Source organism: Rissa tridactyla, chromosome Z, assembly GCF_028500815.1.
Source record: "Rissa tridactyla isolate bRisTri1 chromosome Z, bRisTri1.patW.cur.20221130, whole genome shotgun sequence".
Lineage (NCBI taxonomy): Eukaryota > Metazoa > Chordata > Aves > Charadriiformes > Laridae > Rissa > Rissa tridactyla.
Window position 1 is genome coordinate 46,441,706 of NC_071497.1, and position 17,109 is coordinate 46,458,814.

At 37.6% G+C, this 17,109-nt stretch overlaps 1 protein-coding gene across 2 annotated transcripts in view; it reads left to right on the forward strand.

Annotated features, from left to right (window-relative positions):
* The window catches only part of PRUNE2 (prune homolog 2 with BCH domain), a 148,191-nt gene that overhangs the window by 75,342 nt on the left and 55,740 nt on the right, over nucleotides 1–17,109 (forward strand). For both annotated transcript variants that reach the window (XM_054185408.1, XM_054185409.1), the window contains exons 7-8: nucleotides 9,570–9,728; nucleotides 10,206–16,737. In XM_054185408.1, the coding sequence (XP_054041383.1) occupies nucleotides 9,570–9,728; nucleotides 10,206–16,737 (6,691 nt within the window). The remainder of the gene's footprint in view (nucleotides 1–9,569; nucleotides 9,729–10,205; nucleotides 16,738–17,109) is intronic.

Genomic DNA, 17,109 nt, shown 5'->3' on the forward strand with positions numbered 1-17,109 from the left:
GTGACAGCAACTAAAGAGATATAGCACTTTTTGGCAGACAAAACTACGTGTTTATGGGAAAATGGCAATAGTATATTGTTACCATTGTTACGATGAAGGGAGTCTCCATTTCCAATTTAAGCTGCAAGCATTAAAAGTGCACATAAAAATAGCTCACCATCCTGCCCTGGCATTTCAGTTTTTTCCTTGATTATATCTTCAGGAAGAATTAACATTTTGATACAACATTTGTTCATGGATTTGCAGTGGTTAAATCAATAGTTAATGAGGTTCGTCGTATAATTTGAGCTTGTAGTTTGTTTATGCTAGACCAACTTTATCCATACTCCAAACAAATTATCTCTTATAATCACCAGCCTGAAGATAAATCTCTAAATGTTTTTCTGATGATAGTGCTGTGGTTGGCAGGTGTTAGAAGTGCCTCCCAGGGACAAAGATTGAAGATGGGCTTGTTCTCACAAATCCTTCAGGCGAGGTTGTTTAGCTTTCTATCCTGTCATCTGCAGAGGAGCCTTGTATGGTGCCCTGCTAATGAAATCTAATAGGCAAAGGTCATATATCTTTATGAAGAAAAATGCAAAGCTGGTGAGTGATAAATGTGCTCCATGGGGTTCAACGGACGATGCTTAGCGATAAAATCCATGTTTAAACAGTGTTTCAAACGGCTTGGCATATCTCTGTTTTTTGTGCCTTAACTACCTTTTATAACAAATAATAATATGGATGGGATTAGATAAATACAAAAACAGTTGAATATGCAGGCAAAGTTGTTTATGTAATTAAAGAAATAGGTGGGGACTTTAAGTAGGTAATTATTTTTTAGTATTCATAGCATAAGGAATAAGATGGCTCACATGAAAGTACATGACAGTATTGTATTTAAATTTCAAAGCTCTAGCAATAGAAGCATACTAGCTAGTGTGAAGATGTGAAGATTTAGGTAGATTCTAGCATCAGTAGTAAATGAAAAATGCCTTTGCCAAATGTCAAAATATCAAAAAAACATACCAGCATAAAATTGCAGATAGAACTTGTAAAGAATGCAAGTCAGTGCCTTTAAGAAATTGCTAATCTGAAGTTAGAAGGAATTAAATAACCAGATATTGTTGAATCACTGCTGTTTTTTGAGAAGTTACCAGTTCATTTGCTATAGTTATACTGCTGAGCTAAGAGACAGTTCAATAAATCAACTCAAGCTTGATGGATTCTACAAACCATTGCAATGAGTGCGTGGAAGAGGAAAGAAATCTCTTAGTATTCCCTCTTTGACAAAAGGGTATGCAAAGAGCCTGAATGGATGAATGGTTGATTAATTTTGCCAGAAATTTTCTTGACAGCCAGAAATGTGTTTTTGCGTTAACATGTTTGCATGGGAATTATTTTGTAAGGTATGAATTATTACATATAAACTTACACCTGAGACTTAGCTGGCTAAAATAGACAGCTCCTGGTCAGTATACATAGGGTTGTGATGTTTCTTATATTTTAATTTATCACTCTGGCAAGTCAGCCTTGTGCTTGTTACCGCTTGCTAATCAGTCAACAGTGAAATCAAATATTGTATGTGATTAAATGAACCTTGTAACTGAAGTGCTAAGTTGTGTCTTTTTCAGTATTTTTTAATTGATTTACAAGCCATGGAAAAATCAGATGGAAGTTCTTAACCTACAATCAGAAAGCAGAATAATATAAAGGAGAATAAAAAAGTGTACCGTATGCTATGTCCACATGGAAATAAAAATAGTGTTTCTTTTTCTCCTCTGTGTTTCTGAGGTAAATAATGTATTAGGTTTTATATACTACACTGTAGTTTAGTATAGAGATTTTTTCTTTTCATTTCGTACATATTTTGTGCATATTTGGTACAGGTGATATTTGCTGGTCAGTGTAGTGCATAAGGCGGTCAGTGGATTCCTTTACTTTTAGGCTTTGGATGCTCATACCTGTGGTTTCAAAATAAGAGGCTTTCCATGCAATTCACTCCAGAAAAATATGTACATAATTACTCCAGCCTTTAAAATGACCTGGAGGGAGTACATTTTAACATAGTGCAAGTACATTTCCTTGTGGTTCACTACTTGCAGCAAAAGTCATACTGTTAGGATTGCAAGTTTTCTAGTTTGCCCCTTTAGCTTTTTCACAGACACAGAGTTTTAAAGACACACTTGAAAAAGGAGGTAGCATTTAAGCCTTTAAACTTGAAAATCACAGTTATATGTTTTGCTGTATTTTGTATTTTTAACGACTCCAAACTACTTATCCTTCAACTGCCAAAAAAGCTGAAAAAGTGGCAGCTTTATCTTTATTGGTCACAATTTTCTTATTACAGAAAACATCCATTGAGACAAATTACAAGTGCTTTGAATTTCTTCCCTTCAAGACGGAAATAAATAAACACTTTCACCTTTGTTTCACTAGAGTAGATGATATACATCCCTTCCTTTTCTTCCAGATTTTGTCGCCGTCTCATATTATCACGTCATTCCGGTGCACACCACAACAGCATGTACACCATTACTTATGTTTGTTTATGTCTTTGGGCTACGTGCTTCATATTTATCAGTATCAGTTTATCAGTAGCAGCAGCACCTTGACAGGACTTCACCTCCAGCCCTTCTGATCTATTACGCTTTTTGAGCATTATGTGCACAGACCCCACGGAGCATTTTGGGCTGTCGTATTTCAGGCAGTTAGTTGTACACCTCAGGAGTCAGGGGAGGCTGCCTTCCTTATGGATAAGGACTCGTGTTGGCTCAGGTGGGTGGCAGTGATGGCCACTGAAGGCAGGTGTTCCAGCCGGAGGAAAAATGTTCTAAGCCAAATGGGCCATTATGCTATCCTTGTGTTACATGGATATCATAATGTCTCTTAAGATACGTGGAGGTGCTGTACCTCAGCTGCTAAATTCAAAGCTGTTTCAGCTAACTCTGAAAACGTGGAGTAATGGCACTGAAGTTTTACTGTTTCCCTGAGCATCTTTTTTTCTTATTTTTTTTTAATTTTGTGAATGAATCAAGTCTTCCCTGGAAATCATGTGCTGTGCTAAATACACATAAAACATAGACATCTTTATAAGTTCCAATGAAACATAGATTAAAATGGACAAGCCTAGGTTTGAGTACACAGAATTTGTACTTGTTTCAAGTACAGGTAAAACTTGTTTAGCTGTAATCTCAATTCATAAAGAGCAGATCGTTGTTAAGACACATTATCCTAAAATGTGCCAGTGCTGTAGAAAAAGCACTGTTTCGAGTGTGAAACTGTCTAAACACACTTCCATTGAACAAAGCATCATAATTGCTTTTATTGTAGATGAATCCTTCTTTCTTCTTTGCTTTTTTGTTGTTTTGTTTTTGTTATTCTGCATTTAATGAAAATAGACTGTAAAAACGCATTCTCACCGGGGAGTGAGATCAGTGCTAAACAGGCACTCATGACATTATTCTATACGCGGTGTTTCACAATGTCATAGAATTTCCTGTTTAAATTTCTTTCTAAGTTAAGCTCGGGAGACCTGAAGTTAAACATAAGGTGTGACTGGGATCTCTACAGAGCAGGGTAGCACAAGCTCTCAGGTGCCCATTCTCCTGCTTTTCGGTTTAGGACATAATACCTATTTCGCTTTAGAAACTTGAGAGAGCAAAAGAAAGAAATTAGAATTAGCTGCTTTTTTGTTCTTTTCAGAAGACTGGTAAATATAGGTACAGCTGAGCTGCTATTTGTTAGATTGAAATGCACAACAGAAAAATTCAGTCTTGCCTTACAGAAAAGATGGTGAATTTTGTACAGAGCATTTTCACCAGTGGTGTTGATATAAAAAAGAGGTAAAATAGTCAATATACTTGTCTGTGTTTCTGGAGTCTTAGAAACACCGTACTGTCTTATAAACACCATACTGTTTATACTGTTTTTTTCCATTTTTACTGACCTTACCTGAAAACTTCTATAAAAAAATTAGTCTGTTTCTGTTCCCCCCCCTTTTTTTTTTAAAGGAGGGGGCTTCTAGTAATTAGCTGGATTTACAACAAATGGCACACAGACTGTTAGCTCTGCATGTGTGCTATAACATTGGTGTTTACCCTATTATATTGCAATTTAAGTATGTCATAAAGTTTTATCAGTGATCACATAGAAATAAGCTGGAATGCAGAAGTACTGACCATGAAATGTTAAGAGAATACGGTTTGAAGCAGTATGTATCGACTTTTGTATTGTGATTATTGCTTTGGTTGTGAAAATTATAATAGGATACAGCGATATTCCTCATTTATATTTTGTGATGGTTGGGTATTTTTAGCAAATGAGTTGTCAGCAGAAAAGCTTCATTAGACCCATCAGGGTATCTGCCCATGAATAACGAATCCCAAACTGTACTGACAGTTTCCTTGAGCCAAAATGATGGAGCACCTCTGACAAAAGCCATATTGTGCTCTCCATGTGAGGAGTATGAAGAACAAAAGAGACAGTTTGTTCTTAATTTGGTCAGGTTAATATTGACACAGTTAGCTTAGAAGAATCAGAAGTGTGTGTAATGTACATTTACAGTGATCTCTTGGGTAATTGGCTGTTGTCTTCATGAATCAGAAAGTGTTGCTAGAGGTGGAGAAGTTACAAATTCTCTTTGGATATTTCTTGGAGATTTTGCTTCTTTTAAAGGATCATCCACGTTTGTAGTCATGTTAACTATACAACTGAAAAAAAGAGATTCCTGTAAGAAAATTGGGTTTCAGAGAAAGAAGTTTCACGACAATACACAGCCTCCATAAAATGGTATTTCTCAACAGAAATACATAATAACTGAACAGGTCACATTCAAAAATGCTTCAAAAGTCTGTGGATTTCTTAAACCTTCTCATCCTGTTTAGTCAGATGATAAAAAAATATTTGTCATTTCAGAATGTTCACCATATTGTAATGTTGTAGCATTGTATAAACTATTTACATGCATTAGTCAAAACAAATGCACAATTTTGTAACAAATTCTAAGACACTAAATTTCTCCAGTATCCATTTGCAAAATATATTTACTACTAGATTCTATTTATTTCAAGTATACTTACAGCCCATTTTTTTTTATAGGTTACTTAAAGGGCATTATGACATCTAATAATGTTCACATATGCTGTTTACCTGCTGTACACTATGCAAATATTAATTAATATTCAAGCCAGCACATGCTAATAAAGTAAGGAAAAGTAGTATACGAATGAATAGCTGACTGACCTTTGTCGTGGTTTGGCTGTATGTCAGTGTATTTCCTACTATACTAATTCATCAACAGCATATTTTGCAGTGCTTGTAATTAACTTGGGATGTAGCAGCTTAAGTGTTGAAACGATTAGCATTTTTTCATTTCTGAAAGAAATGTTTTATTTTCTGTTAGCATTTACAATACATGCAACATTCTGGTTGTTTACTTAGGTTAGCAAATTTGTGGAAGAGTCCATATGTCTACCACGTCTTTCAATATATAGTCTTTGGTAATTTATAAGAGTTTCTTGTTTACAGCTGTCTTCATTTGAATGTTTGAGTGCTTGTGAAGGGAGTAACTGAGTTGCGTTGTTGGTCCTAGTTTAAAAGAGTAAACTTTATGGATGTTTTGGGGGGAGGGATAGAATTAAACAAAGTTTTTTAAAAAAATGATTACTTAAATTAGTAATATTTATTAACATCAGTAAAATTACCTTTGCTTATTTTAAAATTAATAGTTAATTTAATGTTTTGATTAATAGTCCAGTCAACCAAAAAAAAAAATAATGAGGTAGTCATGACACTGTAAGACATACAATCTGATCCTGCTTTTATTCAATAGCTTAGTCAACAGCATTTTCCAGCAAATTTTTTCTTTGACCTCTTCTTTTATCAACATCTGTTTGCCTTATGTTTAATTTCTGGGTGCACTTAGTGAAGTAACAACTTACGAGAAACATTTATTATTGTTTATTAAAAGGACTGTTTATGGGAAAATTGAGCAACTTACACTGCTGGCTATTATTTGAATACTAATTGTTGCTTAGTAATAGTAACGTGAGAAGCTTGTATCTTATTCCTCATGCCACAAAATTAATAGGGTCTTGGGTTTTATACCTTTGCTGAATAAGGACTTGTTTGTCAGAAAGTTTTCTCATTGACAGGCTATGGGTAAACTAATAGATGGGATGTGATCAGCATCATTTTGCTTGACTTGGACTGTGTTCTGACATACCTTAATGATTTCTTCAGTATTATTGTCAATTTGATGTCATTGTAATGACACAAATGAAACAAATAAATGTTCTTTTGCCCTCTTTCACTTTAAAATCCTGAAATAATTTTCATATTTTCTTTAAAGATGTTTTCTTTCAATGTGGGGTATGGTGCTGGCACACCTAAACTGATTCCCATGTTCTCTGAGCAGTCTCTTATCAGTTGATAGTGTTTTGAACCTGGCGGCACTGGTCCATTATGATCCCAGTAAGAAAAGCATGAAGACCCAGTGAGGTATCTTTTAAAACTCTGTTTATTACAGCTAACATTATACGGATAAAACACTATCGATAATCTTACATCCCTAGAGGTGGTGGGAACCCTGAGGGGTGTAGCATTGAATAAGCCTCCAATCCATGCACAGCATGCTGGAGACACCCTGTTCATAGAAGACATTTCCACCTTGTGGTCATTTTAGCTATTATAGGGTTTTCTTGGAAGGAAACAACTCTATTCCTCATTTCTACTGTCAATCACAAAAGATGTTCATACGAGAACCTTTTGCTGCACTGTTCGATAAAGGCAAGGTGGCACAAGTGATGTAATTGCTAGTGCCAAGTGGATGCTGCCTGCAGGCTTCTCCAGTACACTTAGCTGGCCGAGTTTATTCTGTGCCCAAGGAATATGTGTAGCACAAAACAGCACAAAGGCCAAGCTGGATGTGAAGCACATAGAAAAAAATGTGTAGTACATAGCTGATCTCCTTCTGTAGCTTGTACCCAATGGAGAGGGACAGGTAGCCTCTTCAGAGTTAATCTTTGTGCCTTTCAATCATCAACATCCTGAGAACCTGAAGTAAAAAAATACACATTCTGAATAATAGTAAGTTTGAGAGCATGGAAGAAATGGATAGAACCTCAAATAGCTGGGTCACGTAATTACGTAGGCAGTACAGATCCATTATTGTTTATATTAATGTGGCCCAGTGTGAAGCTCTCCAGTCCAGTTGCTCCACCAGGGAAACATACTTGGCAACTTGCCTGCTTACAGCAGCAGGCTACTGGGTCACCTGCCGCTACATCAATTCCTCAGTGCTGCTCTTCATCATATGACATAAGTTAGCAAAAAAAACAGGGCACAAGGCAAATTCAGAATTTAGCACCTTCGGCGGCTTTATTATGGCCATTTGCATCTTTAGTTCCTTCTCTGACTGGTAGAACTGACCTTTCATTGTATGGCATTTGGTGCCACATCCTTGCTGTGGTAACCATTCCCACCAATAAATAGCTGCTAGCATGTGAATGTTGTTATCTTGCTCTATTCTATTCATAGGCTTGTTCTATGATGCCCTGGAGGTCCTTAGCCTTAAACTCTAGAAGTATACCTCTGATCACCTTGCATGCACATATTGACTCTCCAGTTGGCCGTGGTTGTGACAGGGGGGTTTTCCCTTGCCATGCAGGCAGGTTAAGACGTTCCTCCCTCAAAATACTGCAGAAAGCAGGATTTTTGGAACTCCCCAACCTACAGCTTTGTGAGTGCCAAACGCAGGCTGAGATGATGGCAAATATTATCTCAGTCAATGTCACTTTCCAGTTCAGTCACATGATTTTACCAGAAAATTTCTAATTCCTTACATTTTCAGCTGACACAAGCAATATGGAAGATAAAGCATCATAAGGCTTGAAGGACATTTTTTAGAATGATCATTTTTTTTATTTCTGTATAGCCTTGCAGACCAGATCCTTGATTGGTCCATGTCCTGCCTTGTGACCTCCCAATCTTGAATTGGCTGTGAGTAAATGAGATAAGGAGTTATCAGGGATTTTTAGGTGGTTTTGAATCTGTTCTGGTTCAAATTTTTTAGTCAAATAGATTTTAATTATTCCAGCTGCAGTTAGGAATGGAATAACTGAAGTACCTTTTCCATACTTAGGCACATTTTGGTACTTTTTCTAATATAGCCAATGCTTGAGTCTTCAGAAAAACGTTACCGGTTTGGATGTTTAAACCTTTTTCACCGTAATTTCTTGCCATAACCACCTATTCAGATTTCATATCTGAATGTCCACCAGTAAACTGACAGCTGACTTTTGTTTGTGCATTAATCTCTGTGAATTTCACATAAAACTAATTTTTAGGTGCTATGCAGACATCAAAGTGGAACTTCATCTTTAGTCTCGGAAAAGAATCTACTTCTAAAGCATTTGACAAACAGATTTTTTTGTTTTCAGTTTAACTTACAGGGAGGGAGATGCATTTTGTGGACACATTTGAGTAGATTAATAAATAGTATTTGTATATATGTAACCAAAACAGTAATTTATCAGGTAGGAGACAGATGCAGGGGAATAACATGCCAATCTGCATATCCAGTTGTGTTGTGTTCATGATGAACTGCTGTTTATTCAGGGCCAGTGTAGCTTGGCAGCATCAGAACTATTAGCTAGAAGATGACAAAAAATTAAATACAAACAGCAGAAACATAAAGGAGAAAATAAAATTTGTAAGACTTTGTTCACTGGCAGTTATCAGAACTGAGGAGTGAAAAGAGACATTTATACTTTGTGCATTGTGTCCCCAGGTGGGAAAGAGGGATGTATGGTTTATGTTCCAAAATCTATATCGGGCAAGTCCAAGTATAAATGAGAACAGGAATGACAAATGCCATGTTTACCTCCTGTGTATTTGGTGTGTTGTGTGTCTGAAAATAAGCTTCCTTTTTTTTTGACAAAAAGAAATTTTAAAACTAGTTTGCCTTACTCTGTCTTTATTTTGGGGGGTTATTGTTTTGAAGACTTACACAGATTTCAGAAAGCAGGAAAAAAGGAATCTAAAGGAATAATCTGTGGTAAAATTGTATACAATCATGTATCATAACGGATACATATAAAGGGATGCAAAAGTAAGTCAGCACATAAAATTTCGTTTTGAGTGCCTGATTTTGCACCTCAATACTGTTATTTTAACGTCTACTATTTCAAATGGAGTATTGACATGAAAAATTTCACAGAATATTTTTATTTTTCTAACAAAAAATGGTTTTTATTTAAGAAATAGCAGTAGCCCAATACTTTTGAGCAACCCTGCAAAAGCAAATAGCAGGAACAAGAATTAATTCTGTTTCAGCAGCAGTTTCAATAAGGCAAAACCTACATTTAGCGTTTTAGTGTTTTTCAGAAATAAAAGTCCATTACTGTGCTGTGAGACAAGTTCTTGACTCTTTTTAAGCACATAGCTGTTTTGACAAATGGAATGGAATTCTGTTGCCAGTTACAGACCATGATGCTTATTAACATTTCTGGCTATTTCCAGAACAGATTTGGATGGAAAGAGCAAGGAAAAGACACTGACATTTCTTTTAATTTCTTGCCATATTTCAGGACTGCGTGTTACACAGGAGTCTCGTTGCTGATCTGAAAGCATTCATAGATAAATATGGGTTTGATGTACTTGTCATTTTGGCCAACTGCTTGTCAGATGAGAAGCAAGCAAAACGACAAATAGCCGTATACTCCGAAAACTTAGAGCTAGGCAACCAAGTAAGTACCTGGAAAAAGAATCAAATGATGTCTTTCCTGAAAAAAAAAAGTGTTTTTTTTTTCAAGTAGCATATACTAAAGCATTGAATAATTAAGTGGGGTCAAAAAATAGCAACAGTTGGCTGGCAACTGAGAAGCTATTTGAAATGTCTGCATTATTTATATGATGCAAAATGAAAGATTGTGATATTTATGATTATTTCAGACCAGCCTAATAGCAAAATTGTACAGTTACAAGAAACACAGAAAGAGACAAGATTTTTCAGTTTAGTTAAAACAGAATGATCTTTTTTCCTACAAGTTTTCGCTTGATTCTGTATTCTGATCTACACAAACGTGTCTTTGGCAGTAACAGGTGAGCAAACACATTGTAAATGGTAATGACCAGAACTCATCTATGTGTATGTTATTGCTAAAGAATTTAAGCCCTTATGCCCATGATTGCAATGGCTTTTGAAACATCCTATTTTTCAACAGATCTGCTGTGAATTAGAAGAATGTCAGAATCCGTGTTTGGAGCTGGATCCTCTAGAATGTGGATGTGACCAAATTCTCATTTATCATCAAGAAAATTCTTTGGTGACCTGTGATCAAATTTTTCTTCTAGTTAAGGAAGTTATAAATAGAAGACAACCAGAAATGGTATCAAACAGTAGAACTTCTTCTACTGAAGCTGTTGCTGGAAGTGCTCCACTTTCACAAGGATCTTCTGGTATTATGGAGTTATATGGTTCTGATGTAGAACCACAGCCCAGTTCTGCCAATTTTGTAGAAAATCCGCAAGACCTAAATGGATCTATGCAAGCCCACGTTGATGTTAATGTAGACCTTGTGAGTCCAGACAGTGGATTGGCTACCATTAGAAGCAGCCGGTCTTCCAAGGAGAGTTCTGTTTTCCTTAGTGATGATAGCCCTGTTGCAGAAGGTGCTGCTTCCCATCACAGTCTTCTGCCTGGCTTTGATTCCTACAGCCCTATTCCTGAAGGAGCAATAGCTGAAGAACAAAAACCTCAGTCTGGGGAAAACAGCAATAACTTTGATCTTTTCAATTTTGATCTAGCACCTGCGGTTACAGCTCCATCTGAGTCATCTTCTCATTCCGTTGATTGTTCCCCAGCAGAAGACTATTTCCTTAATAGTGATTCATCAGAAGGACAACAACTCACTGTGCAGAAAGAACTTGATGAGGCAAACCTGCTAGAAAATGATACAGCAAATTATTCAACTAACTTACTTATGAGAACAAATGAGGAAGACAATTTAGCTGAATTTGATGAGAATCCAGGAGAAACATGTGAGAAAACTTCAAGTTTGATCGATTTAGGTGAAGGTGGTTCTTCTTCACCTGAAATGTTGAAATCTGCTGATTCAAGAATTCCACCAACTCCTATGAACAGTCTTGTAGAAACTTCACCTTTAGATAATGGGCAGCCTTTATTTTTCCCACAAGATGTTGTTAAAAAAATTAATGAAATAGATGGCACAAATTATTCGCAGTCTCGTGTTAGATATGGGAGCTGGTGGGATGGCTTTGACCTAGAGTCCAGAAATGCTGATACATGGAGTTCTAGTGAGCAGGAATCTGTATTTCAGAGCCCTGTGTTCTGGAAAGATTGTAAAGAAAGTCCCTTGCTACGAGAACATATTGATAGAAGAGCCTCAGATTCTATATTCCTCCAAAAACAGCCAAAGCAAATGGAATACATGAGAGCAGGTCTGTGGGATAATCAGTTTAAACAAGATAATTGGAACCATGAGAATCAAGAGAAAAACCGTGAACGTTCACGTTTGCAAACTGCTTCTTTAGAGGAGACAAAGCAAGAACCAGAGAGCTTCACTGACCCATGGAACATCAGTCAGCCAACACCTGTGATATCAGATGCATGGTGTAGTGGTGAAGACAAAGCTGGAAACTCGTATGAAGTCTGGACTAAGTTTGATGCAGGAGATATTGCTAGATCCTCAGAAAATGTATGGAACATGCCCAAACTGGACAGAGAAAAAAAATCCATGAATATTCCTGAGGAATGGACCATATCAAAAACTAGTTTATCAGATTCTTCAGAAATCACAGCGGACAATGAGACTGAAAATCCACCTATCCAGGTATCTCCAGAAGCCTGGGATAAAGAAAGATATTATTCAGTAGAAGAATATGGAAAATCTGAAAATACAAATTCTGTTTTCAACAATATGCAAAATAATTCCAAGCTGCAAACAGAGGAAAAAACTGTATTTGGTGACCCGAAACATAGACCAACCCAATTTGAAAACATAGAGACCTGGAACATGTATGATAAAAACATCAGGAACAAAGTAACAGAAGTAGTGGTGCCGTGGGAGGATACTTTCTTGTATAAACATTCAGATCTTAGTTCATCAAACATAGGTGAAGATTTAGTTCTTTCTCCACCAGACACCAATTATTCAACATCTGATTCATACGTATCACCTACATATGTGGAAGACGAAAGAGAAAAAGAAGATGAAGATTTGGACGAAGGAACAGTTATTGATAAATTGATAAACCCAAATTTGGCTGAGACAGATGTGCTTGAGAAACCAAATAAGGAACTGTTATCTCCTAGAAACATGCCTATTGCAAGCGCTGGAAGCACAGACATCTGGAACACTCCCCTAAATAACGTCACCCAGTTACAAAAAAGAAATTCTGAAATTATTGCTCTTTCTGCCTCTGCTAAACCTTTCCTTAATTCAGAACAAATAGGTGATCATTGTTTTTCAACTGAGGTACATGCCAGTGAGAATAACTTGTCTATATCTGAAAACAGAAGAATAGCACCAGTATGCAATCAAACAGTGAATGACTTATCTCCACCACAGAATGAATTCAATACTAGAGAGACTGCAGCTGAAAATGTAGAAACAGTCAACAGTGTTCCTGTAGAAGGCACAGACACATCTACGCCAACTTCAGACATTGGGAATGGTTTGGATCTGAAAATATGTGACTTGGGGAGTGAGATACGTAGTAAGAAGGCAGCACAAAACTCGGCTGATGCTGATGAAAACCTGGATAGTCAAGATTCAGCGCCACAGCTGAACTCATGGAGTTTACAGAGTGAGCAGGGTTGTGAGGAAGGCTGGGACAATGCCATTGTCATCTCTCAGGAGGAAAAAGAGCAATATAAGACAACAGATGAGACACGTGAACAGCAAGTTATTAGTGACATTTGTAATAAAGCAGTGCAAGAGGAAAGTGAGTCTTCATGTAACGCAGATTCAGAAGAAAACAGGTCAACTACTGACGTTCCCAGCTCCCCAGAAAAAATGAGGAATAGTGTTAGTTTGGAAATATTAGTCACAGAGAATGAGTCGGTTTCCAGTCAAAGCAATCCAGTTAGTCAGGAAGAGAGGAAAGACTTGTTGCAGAATAATGTAGAGTCTTCTTCCAGTGGTTCTGAGGAAGGCAGAAGTTATGAATCTTTTGATGACTCCAAACCACAAAATTGCAATAATAGTGAAAGATCAGAGCTCCTTTCTAAGAAAGCTGAAGAGGAGACTACAGTGACAGAAAATGCAACAAGTCCTGAAATAGAAAGTATCTCTGAAAGTTCTGATAAGGGTAGTGATAATCCAGAAAATAATTCTTCTAAAATGCCTGGAAGCTCAGGCATCGTTAATGACTCTGGTAAGAGTGGCTGTCACCTAGCCACATCAATTCCTTTGATGTGGGAAGCACAAGAAGCACTAGGAGAAGTGAAAGAGGGCTTACATGAAGAGGTTCCTAGCCATCCAGGCATTTGTAATTCTGAGTTAGTAGCTGTCAAAAATAGCTCAGAACTGGACAGGACTCATGAAAAGTCTTTCATAGATGAGTTTAAGAAGAGTCCTCCTTCTGAATATGTCAGTGTTCCTGACATTACAGATATGTCTGTGCTAGAAAGTTCCTTTTCACATGAAATAGGTTCCGTGAGAAATGAAAACTCTGAAAATTTAGAACCTGCTAATAATCTTTGCGGAGAGCCATGTGTAATGCTTAGTGACAGTTTTCCCCAGACTCCTTGGGATTCACATCCATGTGAAGATTTGCCATCTCCTGGAACAAGTCCTGAGACAAGTGAAGTCCTTGAAATGGCAAACACCACAAGTAGTGTTTCAAAGGATATACAGATCAAAAGTTATTTGGAAGAAGACAATGTGTGGAGTGATTCAATAAATGATTATGCACACTCAAGTGGAACAAGTCCTGATTTAAGTGATACATCTGTGAATGTGTGGGGAGACCTTCCAGTTCCCAGTCATCAGAAAAGAAGTAGGGATATGTGGGATATTAAAAATAATAAAAATCTTGAAGATGCTTGTAAAAAGAATGCATTTGGGAATGAATGTGAAGAAAGATTTGAAAGAAGCACTGACCAGAACAAAGTTCCTAACAGCTTAGATTTTTGGAATGCCCATGTAGATGATGATACTGTATCTTCTTTATCAAGTCCTGACATCAATGAGGATTCAGAGAATTCAGAGGCATGTCCAGAAGTGATTCATGAAGATTCCATGTATCAAAAGAAACAGCACAAAGTATCTGAAATTGGAGAGGATTATGCTCAATCCAGTGCAACAAATCCTGATGCAAATGAAGACGATTTAGATGCAAAATCTGGGGTGGGAGAGGTGGTCCATGTGGGCCTGGATGAAAATCCTGAAACAATTAAAGCTGGGAAAGTACTGCAGGAAGACTTGACTACAATCCAGCATAATGAGACTTCTGAATATTTAGGTCACTGGGAAACACTTCAGAAAAAAGGTCAGATGAGTATTTTCAGTGAAGAAACAGGTTGCAGAGAAGACTCATATTTGTATCAAATGAATGAAGATACTACACCGACTTTTGCTGTTGGTGATAAAGAAGAGTGTTCTTCAAAAGCTGTGGACAGGTGGAGTATGTCGTTGGAAGCTGATTTAAAAACTGATCCAAAATCCACAGTAGGAACATTTGGTTTTCCAGATGACAGTTCAGAATGGTGGAATTCACAACCTTGTGAAGAAAAACAATTGGAAGATCAGTATTCTGTTTCAAGTCACTCTGCAACAAACCAGTTAACAACTAGTAAGGAGGACTCCTGGGTATCACCATCACAAGATGAACAACTAGCAGAAAGACGTTTCACTAATGCAAGTAATGATGGAAATCATCCTTCCCCCCTGTACTGTGATGAAAATGAAAGGCTAGTACATCCTGTGAATATTCCTGATAGTCAAATAGATCAAGACGCTGTACAGTTCAAAGAATTTGATCCTTTCATACTGCATAGAGAAGAAAGGGGCTTGAAAGAGCCATTGTTTCCTACGGATGAGAAAAATCAACTGACTGCACAGAATCCTTTTTCAGATGAGGAACAAGGTATGCCAAACACATCAGTTCAAGAAATCACTGTACTGGACCTACCAAAAGACAATGAGGGAAATGCAAGTCTCATTCCTCAAGAACAGCAGCAGGAGACCTGTGAAAGATTACACACTGTGAAAGTTCATGACTCCCTGACAGATGCTTTCACTGTAGAAGACTTATCTTTCGAAATGACAGAGAAGTCCAGTCCAGGATGGAGTATATTAGTTCCCCAAACTGAACTTATCCCAGATATTTTACAGGATAACACACAAGAAAGTAATCAGCTCTTTTCAGTGGAACCTGACCTGTGGACTAGTGCTGAGCAGATTGTCACTTTGAAATCAGATGGTGCAAATCCGGATATATTAAGTCACTGTGACCAAGACAATAGTTCAGAGGCATCAAGCAGCCCTGACGTGTGCCAGGAGCATGAAGCTAAGCATGCCTCTATCCCATCTTCTCAGATTGGGGTGGAGCCTGAAGACAAAGATAGTCAGCCAGTTCACATGTGGTCAAGTTTGAGTAAAGAGCCAGCTTTTGATTCAAAGTGTCAGTCAGTGATGCAGGAGGTAGAGACACAGTCTGAAAATGGTAGCCCCCAGGACTATGAAAAGGGAAGGACCAATGAATCCTATCAGCTAATCTCTTCTAATACTCAGGAGCCTTCTGAATTTGCAGTTTTGGAAGAATATGGTCTAGAAAATAAACTTGTTACTGACCCAGTTCAGTCAGATGAAATTACTAATGAAGTTTTAGAAGTGATGTCCTTAGATCTAAAAGACACGCTTCATGAAAGTTTTACTCCTGCAAGCCATCAAGGAACACCAACTGATACAGCTGAAATAGCGACCTCCCAAATGCATTTGGTTCCCATGGACTTCCCTCTACTTGATAGGTCAGAACAAAGCTTAGAAGAAAGTAGTGCCTTGGCTGAAGTTGGAAAATATTCTGGTATTGACCATACAGCAATAACTGGTGATGAGCTAGACATGTCAGAAGAATGTATGGATGAATCTGAGATGGGGGTAGAAGATAGCAGCAGGAACACATCAGTGACTAATGTCCCGGCAAGCACGTATGGTGGAATGAACACACTGACAGTAGTAGGCAGTGAAGTGGCAGATGGGGAATCAAAGGATAAACAGATATTCTTTCCCGAATCCTTTCTGCCTGTTAGTAATGAAGGTCATGAATCTGATTCAAATAATCTACTGGTTGATGACACAGCAAAAGAATCTGAAGATGTAATTGAAAACAATGTTCCTGTGTTTAAGGAAATGTCCAGTGATCAATCACCAGTGGTGTGTACTCCACCATCGCACGTATCTTTTGATGCTGAACCCTCTAGCAGTGGAGAGTGTGCAAAGGATGAGCTCTCATTAGAGCAGCCATTTTGTGACAGTGTTTCTTTGGAAAAACCTTTTTCACTGCCAACTCCATTGGAAGGTGCAGAAGGCATCCTAATGACCAAAGACAGCATTAAAGATCAGGTGTCTGACACATCCACCGAGTGCCTTCAGGAAAATCACACATCAGTACTTTCACTCTCCGAGTCTGAAGTAGCTCTAGGAGCTTCTCAGATTTCAATAGGAAAATATGAAGCAGAAACAACTGATCTCAACTCACCGCCAGGTGGAGATAAAAGATCACCTGACGGTAAGAAAACCTGTTTTCCAGAGCAAGTTCATAGGACAAAGAAAGAAGGAAATGTCTGGAGTATTACTGCTGAATGATGGGGCTTTGAGAGAAGTTTGAAGTTTGTGTGTCTCCCTGATGTACAAAACTCTGTACTTTGGGCAGACCTCTAGCATCACCCTTCTAGACAGATCTAAAGCTTTTAAACATTGAAGTAGGAACATTATTTCTGTTGTTTGTACAGGGCCTAGCATATGGGGCACTGAATCATTTCTCCCTTAGGAATGATTACAGTGTTAATGTGTAATCTTTAACAATAATAATGATGATGATGATGCTATAAAATTCAAGTACACATTAACAGAGCAAAGCAAACTGAGAAGAGCTTTATCT